Source organism: Buceros rhinoceros, unplaced genomic scaffold (assembly GCF_000710305.1).
Source record: "Buceros rhinoceros silvestris isolate BGI_N320 unplaced genomic scaffold, ASM71030v1 scaffold8904, whole genome shotgun sequence".
NCBI lineage: Eukaryota > Metazoa > Chordata > Aves > Bucerotiformes > Bucerotidae > Buceros > Buceros rhinoceros.
In genome coordinates, this window is record NW_010407630.1 from 1 (window position 1) to 10087 (window position 10087).

General features: G+C 40.4%; 1 protein-coding gene across 1 annotated transcript in view; it reads right to left on the reverse strand.

The window, feature by feature from the left end:
* Positions 1-3718: 3718 nt before the first annotated feature.
* The window catches only part of LOC104492041 (solute carrier family 2, facilitated glucose transporter member 11-like), a 10145-nt gene continuing 3776 nt past the window's right edge, over positions 3719-10087 (reverse strand). Inside the window, exons 5-12 of the mRNA XM_010134543.1 lie at positions 9080-9209; positions 8790-8938; positions 8009-8196; positions 6835-6945; positions 6657-6758; positions 5523-5598; positions 4457-4584; positions 3719-4083 (exon numbers count right to left, since the gene is read on the reverse strand). Coding sequence (XP_010132845.1) covers positions 3877-4083; positions 4457-4584; positions 5523-5598; positions 6657-6758; positions 6835-6945; positions 8009-8196; positions 8790-8938; positions 9080-9209 — 1091 coding nt within the window. The 3' untranslated portion in view covers positions 3719-3876. The remainder of the gene's footprint in view (positions 4084-4456; positions 4585-5522; positions 5599-6656; positions 6759-6834; positions 6946-8008; positions 8197-8789; positions 8939-9079; positions 9210-10087) is intronic.

The window sequence follows — 10087 nt, forward strand, 5'->3', positions numbered from 1 at the left end:
CACTTCAGTTAAAGAAGAAGAGGATGAAAAAATCATAAAGGGCTTACTGGATGCCAGCAGTCATATTTACTAGAAAATACATTGCATGCAAAGAGTATTCACAGATTCTCTAGCTAATGCCTGAAATGTAGTACGTAACACCACCTGGCCATTTCTCCCATCATTAATCAGTCCTCATCACGAAGTTGAGTTTGTCTTTGATGTGTGCTGAGAACTCGTGGTGGGTTTTTTCCCAGATTAGGTTCTCCAGCAGGTAAGCTGATGTTAGAGTACAAACGAGACTGTCTCTTTGGTGCTAAGAATTAATTTCCTTTTCTGTGAAGTCATACAAAGTTGAAACAACATAATGTGCATCTGATAAAGGAAATAAATGCCATGTTACTTCTAGTATCTGCCTTGCTTAGATGATACTGGGGAAAGACAGAAGCAGGCAATAATATGTAGCTACCAGAGTGAGGCCTTCGTTCTCAAACACAGCCTCGTGCATGCGTTCCCTTATGTTCTGTTTCACCCACTTCCTCTTAGTATGCTCTGTACATATTGTAACTTCTACTCATTGCTCTTATGCTTTAATTTAGGATTCCTACTTTTGGTAGGTTGTTTCCCTCCCATGATGTCCTTATCGTGTAATGTCTTTTGCTTATGTTGATTAGTGATTGTACTGCTTCTGTGGTCTTATTAGTTACACTGTGCTGAGGTCCCCTTTTTTAGATGTGCACTTTCACAATTAGTGCTAACAAGCAGTTAGCAAATATCTTACAGATATCCTTTAGTCATAACTGTGATTAAGACAGTAAATCTTCTAATGTCAGGTCATGTAGTCACTTATCTTGCAATGTTACAGTCACGTGTGACATACGTATGCAAAGCTGTGCTAAGCTTTCTTTAATACAGGCCAGCAAGACCAGGTCTGTGTTTTTTGTGTCTGGCTGACAGCAGTTCACTGGTCCAGTTTTTAAGTGTTTATATCTGCCTCAGTTAGGGTATTTGAGACCTATCTTACCTATCAGCTGATGTCTCTAGAGGAAAATGTACACGTAGTGTTCCTGAAACTGTTGAAACTGTTCTCTTTGTCACCTCCCATGTGTATTTGAACCGTACCTTTTTGCTGTTTCATCCCTTGACCAGACTGTTACCAGAATACAGCTCTTGCTCCACTGAGCACAGGCAAAGGCTGACCTGTGCTCCAAATAGCTGTTCCGCTTTGTTGTCACATTAATGTTCCATAGTTCGCCTGCTTGCTTCCTGGTGAGGATCTTATGGGGAGGCTTTCCTAATAACATCTAATGAATAACTGAGATCAGAGAAGTGGCTTGCTAGAGAGTCACTCCAGCAATGCTATGTGATGCCACTTTGCTTATGTTTCCAAACACTTCAGGTATTGTTGTTATGGAATGAAGGATGTTTTCAGAAGACTGGTTAGGAGAAAGAATTCTGTTTTGCAAACAGATGAGATTTCCTTTCTGAATTGGTAGTTGTGTCCAAATGACTGATAGTTTTTAATCATGTTTTATGTATATGGAACCCTACACAATTATTGAACTTTTCTGACTTTAAGGCACTTCATGTTTTGTAGTTTATCTTCTAGTGAGGAATCTTAACTGTTTCTCAGTATTGAGATAGGAATAATGAAAAGCCCAATCATGGAAGGCAATGCGTGCCAATAACTTTTTTTTCTAGTCAGCTGTCCCTAAGTAAGATCCTGATGTTGGGCAGGAAACATTGTGGAGACCAGAAGTTTTATTACAAGGCAATCTGCTATTTTTATTATGTTTAACATTTCCAACTAAAAATAAGCAGCAGTTAGGATGAACAATTGAATTAATATTTTGAATAACTTAATTTGAGTTGAAGTAAATATGCCACTCAAAGCAATATCAGAGACAAAACCACTTATTTTACTGTGCAAGTCGAGTTTGTATTTTTAATTTGTGTAGTGTGCTCCACTGTGAGCCTTAGCTTTGTTCATCTTCTTCCTAATAGCATTGCTTTGCTACTAGGGCTGTGTGAGCCCCTCATTAATAGAGGGAAAAGTGCAGAATATTAGACACTTTCTAAAGAAAGGAAAAGTCCCATGAGTTTGCATATTTTTTTTTTTTTTAAAATGATCCTGGTGAAATTAATCCCTGTGGTACTTTACAAGATCGCGCTATCCTGTGAGGCCCACAAACTCTTTTTCCCTTTAACTATGTATTGCAGGAAGAAGAATTGGGAACTCAGTATCAGATTGAAGATCATTCAGTTTGAAAGCCTACAGTGTGTGAACTCAAGCACAGGCATTGATTATAGATCAGCGTAGAAAATTATATTGCATCCATTCCTATGACAGAGATCATTGGGAGTGGTGCATCACACTGAATCGGAAGCCAGAAAAGTTGCATATGATATGTTTTAACATATTATCTCACTTTGATTCCTTATCTTTGTGCACTCCTATCAGAGACTGTAAATTAAACCACAAATTGTTGTTGAAAATGCTTAAATGAATGCTTCAGAAGTTCCTTATGTTAGAACTATATTTCTTACTTTTATTGTGGGAAATTTACCACTTTTACTGTGGGAAATTTACTTATCTAGCTGTATGAGTCTGACAAAATATTCAAGGCATAAAATATTTAGTAATCTTGACAACTGTCAACCAGCATCTACACTTGCATGAACAATGAATGAAGAGTGTGTACTGATTCCGCATGCCTGAAATATCAGTGTATGTGTTCACTTCTTAGTCGTGATAGAGAAGTACACCCTAGGCAGGAGTCACGCATGTATCCAAAAGCTGGAGCACTCGACTGAGCTTTTGGTGACAGTCTGTGGTACATAGAGCAAGGTACTGTAAAGATGTTTCCAGAAGAAACTGTAAAGCAACAGGTAATCAGTTACAGCCAGGAGTTCCAGACTGAGGCAGTTCTTCTGGGGTAAATTTGGTCCAGGTAGCCAAAACTCACACAAAGGAAAGTAGCAGCTAAATCGCTATGGGATTCACAGCCCATGAGATATCTGTGGGAACTCTGATCTTGGAAGAGAAACTACAGACTCGAGATAATAGCGGTGATGGGCAAGATAGCACAGAGTATCTAAAATGGCTCTAGGTTCTTGTGTTTTATAGCAACTGTGTTCCACCCATGAGTCCTCTATTGTCCCTGAAAGGCACTGTTCCTTGAAAAGAGTTGTGTAGGAACTTCTTCCCCATGCTTTTTCATGAACAAGTCTGAGCTTAAAATCAGGTGGCTGAATTTTGTAGAAAAAAAATATTAAATTGAAGCAACAATGGCTGCTGACATGGAAAACTTCAGTCCAAAAGGGTTAAGTCTGTCAAACTAGATACAACCCAAGGACAACACAGTGTTATGCATGGGAACCTGGCAAGGTTTGATTATTCAGTTGAGTCTAGAGAAACAAAGAATTACTCTCCTATTCCACTAAATTTTTTCTTTAATCTGTTAGGGATTGAACCCTAGCCAGAGAGAGCCAGCCAAGAACTTCACTATTCCCATTTCAGGGTTGTAAAAACACACTCAGAAGTCATAGAGAGAGAGCGGATCACACATCTTCCCTTTCTCTGTGGTCAGCAGAGTTTATAAATTTTATGTGTAGCTTCAGTGTCTATTAGTTGCTCTGTTAAGAAGAGATTTACACATCAGCAAGTTAAGCCAAGATGCTCATGGTTCACATGAGTCTGTCCTGTTAGTATCAGCCATCGTCCCTTTTCTAGGCTGCCCAGAGTGGAGTGCTTGACAAAGGTGCTGGTTTGGCAAATGTAAGTGTAAGTGACAGATACGAAGGTTGACAGTCCATTTGGACAAACTTGCTATTAGAAAACTACAGATATCTGTTCTTCTTTCCTTTTAAGAAAGTGTGACTTGCCCTAATGGCTGGTCAAAGTCTGGTGCAGAAGGTATGATCCTCTGTGACATGATTTGGAGTTGTTGGAATATGCTTCTTTTTAAAGTTGAGCTTATTGAATTCTTCTGTGATTTCCACGATTGATTTCCCTTTGGTTTCTGGAAGGAACAGGTGAATAATTATCCCTGAAGTGAAAAGTACCACCATAGAGATGAGGAAGCAGAAGTGCTTGAGTCTTTCCTGCAGGGAAGAGCAAAGTGAGAAAGAGAGCAAGATGAGGATATCTGTTCTTTTGTCACTTTCTTGGCACACTTTTTGGATTTAGGTCTCAAAGTACTTTGAATTTGATAAGGAGTTCTTTGCATTTTGACCTTTGGCAAAGGTCCCTTCCAACCCAAAACATTCTATGATTCTATCAAATATTTCAGTCTGAATAAGTATCTTTGTCAAATCAGGGCCCTTCAGCTGCAAAAGTGAACTGGGGAGAGCAAGTGCCAAGGAGAGTCTAGGCTGACTAGTCTGGGCACTGTCATCTCTGGCTGTTCTTCTTCCTGCTCCCAGAGCCGAATCGAGCTTAGTGCTCCTGGGGAGCATCCCAGGGAAAGTCACTCACCACAATGAAGGGGAAGGTTGTTCCCATCACAAAGACCCCCAGCCAGTTGAGAACTGAGCTGATCACAAAGGCAGGTGGTCTGCATGAGAGCTTGAAAATTTCAACCCTAACGGAAACAGTGGCCCCACCTGAAAGGGAAGATGAATAAGAGTTATTACTTGTTGATGTGTTTGGTTTGAACATTTGGACTGAGCATTACCCTTTTAGAGACAGCAAATAGATGCTACTGTCATGGACTGACATTCAAAAGACTTGAGTATGTCACTGTTTTTTAGAAAAGAAAATGTTTGTGGCGTCTTATAAACTGCTAGACATCAGCTTATAAAAATGGTAAATTACTCAAATACTTTTATTGGGAAGATTCAAGAATCAAGTAGTTGACACCTGGGAAAGTCTGACATCTCATGCAAACAGCTCTGTAAGGATGGAATAACAATTATTATTACTCACAAGAATTCCCAGCATGGTACAGCTAGGCTAGATCACCAGTGAGTGATCTTCCTGGGTTCACTTCCTGGGCATTTCAGTTATGTTTTGAAGTCACAGGACTTCAACAACTTTGATTTAGTAAAATAATTCACCCCTGCCATAGGGGAAGGCAAATATTTTAAAAATGAATAGGCATCAAAAAAATTAAAGAGAAGCAGGTACTATATGCTTGGAAAAGAATTTCACCAAAGCAGGTCTTCCGCACTGGTGTCTATGTGAGATAAGATGTAACATTATGCAACACTGAATTTTAAAGAATTCCTAAGCTTTCCTTTTCTTTCCTTTTCCCTAGTATTTTTAAAAAATCTTTTACCCATCTGCTTTTGCTCTATTTTTGCTGTACTTTTCCAGTGAGTGCTTTTTGCTCTCTTTGTTTCCTCTCTTTAGCAAAATCCAAACCTGATGGCATTGAAGTTTCTGGCCAGTGATTGGACTCACAATGTTTAAATGGCTACAAGATTAGGTTAAATGGATTTACTTATGTTAAATGTTATGCAATATTATGCGGCATTTTCCTAGCCATATTAATAAACTCACATGTCTTGATACCTTTATGTCTTTTGAATTAAGTACTCACCTGGCCCAACTGCAAAGACAACTGCAAACAAGACAATCAGACAAAGGCTGCAGTATGGCATCCAGGAATACCAGTCCTGGGGGAAAAAGCATGGCAAAATTTTGGCTGAAATCTGTTGATAACCATGGCTCAGAAATGCTGCTTGTCCCCTCAAGAGAAAATATACAGTGTGGGGGAACTGGCAGAGAAATGCGAGTGCTTTCTCTTGTGGCTGGGACAGTGAGGGTTTTGTTAGGTGAGCAGAGAAGCAAGTTTGCTAGTGCAGAGCAGCTGCAAAGCTTGGAACTCTTCAGTTAAAGGAAGTCTAAATAGTACTTTTGCACCCTGCCCTCCTTTTATCTTGACCCCACATCCTTAGAGATATGGGAAGGTCAAATCTTTCTTTACTTTTGTTACGTATAGGTTCAGCAACTAGTATTGAAAAGGAACTTTCCTAGAACTTAGCCTAGAGCTTAGATACCAGACTTGATGCTTTAGGAGAAAAGATCTCTCCCTCCTATATTTGAGTTTTCACGAATGAAACAAAAATGGACGTCTGCTGCCACCTTGCTTCAAGACTGATTTTACAGCAGTGTCTATAGAGCAGCTTGTGGATGATACTGGTAACCCAGGAGACTTGCTTCTGAAGAAGCTAAGGCAATGACAATGTTATAGAGGTGAACTGGTCTCCAGTTTGTGAACAAATACGTGCATTCCCAGTTATCTTCTGCAGCAAAGTTAAATTTCAAATTAACTGATGCAAAGAGTCTGGGTTTTGCTACTTGTTAAAAAATGCATGAATAGAAAGATCCATTTTCCTAGAACTGTCTTTTGGTCTCTGCTGGTCTGTGTTTGGTGCTTGCAGTTTAATGTAATCAGGAATCAGTGCTAGTCTCCTGGTGTTCTATGTGCTCCTTGCTGAGCACATGGAATCATGTTGAAAGGAAGGCAGGGGTACAAAATAGTACTTGCTGAGAGAGGGTTTAATCTTATGTAAGTACAAGCTTGATATTCCTCTCCCAGAGGGCAAGCTGTTAATAAAGAAAATATTTTGGCACTTCTAAGCCTCAATTTCCTTTCTCAGCATCATGGTCTTGCCTGTAAATAGAAGTTACTATGGAACAGAGAAATCTGCTATGAGAAGAATTTCCTTACCTGTAGGGAGAGAGTCACGGTGATACCAGCTAGCAGTGACCCCATGATCAAATAGCCTCCTCTTAGGAGCACTTTCCTGCCCAGTCGCTCAATGATGGAGCTCTGAAGGACAGAAATCACACTGGTATCAGTGTTAGAAGAGCAAATTGTGACCCATTCCCATAGTAATGTGACTTACGCAGACTACAGCAGCTACAAGTTCAGAGAGTCCAATAGAGAGGGTCATATAGGAGATCATTCTTTCATCAAAGCCAGCTGCCTGGAGGACTTCAAAAGTATAAAAATAAATCTGGAAAAAAAACCCAAACATAAAACAGTAGGACAAGAAAATCATTAATTTCTCACCCATACCTGTGTGACGCTGCCTTGGGTAGAAGCTGCTAACCAAGGAGCATGCAGCTCAGCTTTGGAGTGAGCAGAAATTCTGCACTCTTTTTGGCAGCATTCACTTTATGGCAGACAAAAACATTGTGATATGTAATTAATTAATTTTATAAAAGAAAAAATGCTGGGACAAAAGGACCTCCAGCTGGTGTAATGTAATTAGGTTTGCAGAGTCCTTCTTTAGGTGCTTTCAGAAACAGCCAGGTGTGTCATCTCTTCTGAAGCCCATCAGAAAACATTATTGTAGGATATACTCTTCTTTCTCAAGAAAGAAGAGCATGGGTTATGAAGTCATGAGGGGGTTAAACAAGCATCTTTTCAAGTATCTCTGCTACTATTTGGAGATATACTGAGATGATAAATATTCCAGTTAACCTGTGTTAACTCAGCTGTTTTTTTCCTTTACAGATGTTGCTGCATCGTGATATTAGAGGTAGAAGAATCTTGCAGGCAATTGCAAAGCTGTGGCTTCAAAATGATCCCAGAAAATTGCTGCTTGAGGAAGAGATGGAGAACTGCAGAAGTTGTCAGAACAGTGAGCATACTTATTGATTAGCTTTAAAGGTAGAGTGAGTCAAGTCAATGTCTTAGGATGGTAAGAGTCAGGGGCCAAATACCAGCAGTTGCGGAGAGCAGTAAATTTGTGGATTTTGCCACTATAGGGTAGGCTTGTTTGTAAGAATGCATTCTGGAGTCTTGTAAGGGCTTCCAAAAATGGCTGATAAATAGGCCTAACTACCCAGAAAGGTAACGCCAGCAAGGACTAAGAGCTGGGCAAAGGGATATTGACATGAAGACCCTGGCCAAGCTTTGCAGACTGTTGCTGCTGCTCCTGCAGGAGAGCTGGCAGACAGCAAGTTGTGGCCTGAGAAGCCTGAGAAAAATGGAGGGAGCTCTTGGGAGCCATGATATCTCCTTTCAGTTTGTCAGTAAATGTTTTGAGGCTTTAAGGGGGAAATACACTCAACTGCTTGGATGCCACATAGCTGAATTGTGGCGGTCAGAGTAACTATCATGTACAGCTGCCAACGGAAAGCTGGTTCTTTCATGAGCTCCAGGACACTCAAGATCTTGGTGTTTTTCATTGTTGCCTTCTCTTTCACGATGTCATCAATGTCTGCTTGGTGATGGCCTTCACCCCAAAGCTGCCTTATGGCTGTGGAGGAGAGGGAGAGCGAGACCTACCATGTTAATTTGTCTCTGTTGTTGCATAAGGAGTGTGTTGAGTAGGTGATGCTAGTGTCTGGCAGCACAGCATGCATGGGCTGTGGCTGTGGTGTGAGGCAGAGATGTCATATAGGTTGTTCCAGAGCCCTAGTCCCCTCCCACACAGACAGACCTGATCTGACAGAGGGACTTAGTGAGGTGCACAATGACTCCCTCCTTGCCCATGGGTCCACTTTTCTCCCTCCTTCTCTCAAGGTTTGAGCAGGGTACATGGCCAACAACCATATCTGAGGGGTACCCTGTTGAGCCCTGCAGCTATTTATTATTTATCACCAGACTGACCGCTCAGATGGTGTCAGCGGAATGCGAAAAGTTTTGTAATACAGAACTGTAGAGAGAAGTAGCTTCATGTTCTATGTGGGGACCACAGCAAAAATATACTTAGTAGGTATTCACAGAGTCATCTTGGAAATGAGCAAGGAGAAACTTTGTCCTGTTTTTTTTTTTTCCATATGGGGAGAGCAAACATCACAACCCAATTGAAAGCCAAGCAAGGAACAGGAATCTGAAGCCCTTGGTTACCTTTTTTGCAGCTTTCCTGGTCTCCTTTATGCATGAGGAGATATGGTGGGGACTCGGGGAAAAAGGGCAGAGTGACCAGCTGGACCAGTGCTGGAAATCCACAGGAGGCCATCAGCATGGGCCACAGGGACTGGCTGCCCAGCAGCTCCCTAGAGGGGATAAAACGTGTGTAATAAAAGTTTTTTGCATTGGTTCTAAGGAGAGAGAGTGATGGACGAAAAGGAAGAGAAAGAAATGAAAGGTAGAGAGGATCCAGAAGTGAATTGAGTGGGAAATCAATTATGTCATACCTTTGTCCTGAAATTTGCCCTATGGCTTTTCCCAGTGACCAAAAGAAAGAAGAAGTAGAGTTTGAAAAGCCACGTAGCTTCCTAGGGGAAATTTCCCCAACATATTGATGATGTAGAGGAACACAAAGACCTTGAGGTGAGGAGAGAATTATGGGAGAGAAGAAAGAAGATATTCATTACCTTTGGAAATAAAATTACATGTAAATAATTATTATGAATATAACAGCCTCAAGCACCAAATTGTTTCTCATACTTCAATCAGTGTATGCGATTTTTCAGTACTAGATTTTCTAACCCTTTCTACAAAAGGGTTGTTTCCTGTCCTTTTTGCACAGCACAGTTTCGTGATCTTAAGAAATGTACAGTTTTCCCTTTGGGGTGTAGGTGTAGCCTCATCATAGTATTTCTTGTGAGCCTTAGCATACTTTAAAGGACACAGAGTATGCAAGAGCTGAGTAACTAAACACCCTGTAGTAACATTTAATTTGCTTGTAGTTAACCCACATAATCTCAGCCTTTTCTGACATGATGCTATAAAAGAGCTGTAGATCCACAGCAGTTTAAAATATCCAGTGTTATATTCAGTGTTGATTTGTACAGGAATAATTCTGATTATTTCAGGCAGAGCTGGTGTTTCCAGCTATTAGTGAAGTTCTTAATAACTCAGATATTCTGAGAAGAAGAGCTTTTACTTCATAAAATATTCACAGCCCCTTTTATCTCTTTTGAAAGCAACCTGTTCATCTCCTTGATGTGATGGCAAAGCAATGGAGATATGCAATCTCTTTTAAAAAATTAGGTCTTTGCATGAGGCATGATTGCATGAGGTTCTAGATTATAGCAGGGTGAGCTTGTGGGTGTTTCTCAAAATGCAACTGTTGTTCTTCAATACAACTGTATGTTAGAGAAACAATGTACAGAAATAGACATTAATTTCTAATGAAGTAGGTTAAAACTGGCATCCCTGTGAATATCCAAACTGAATGGAAAAGCAGCTTTTTTGTGTAG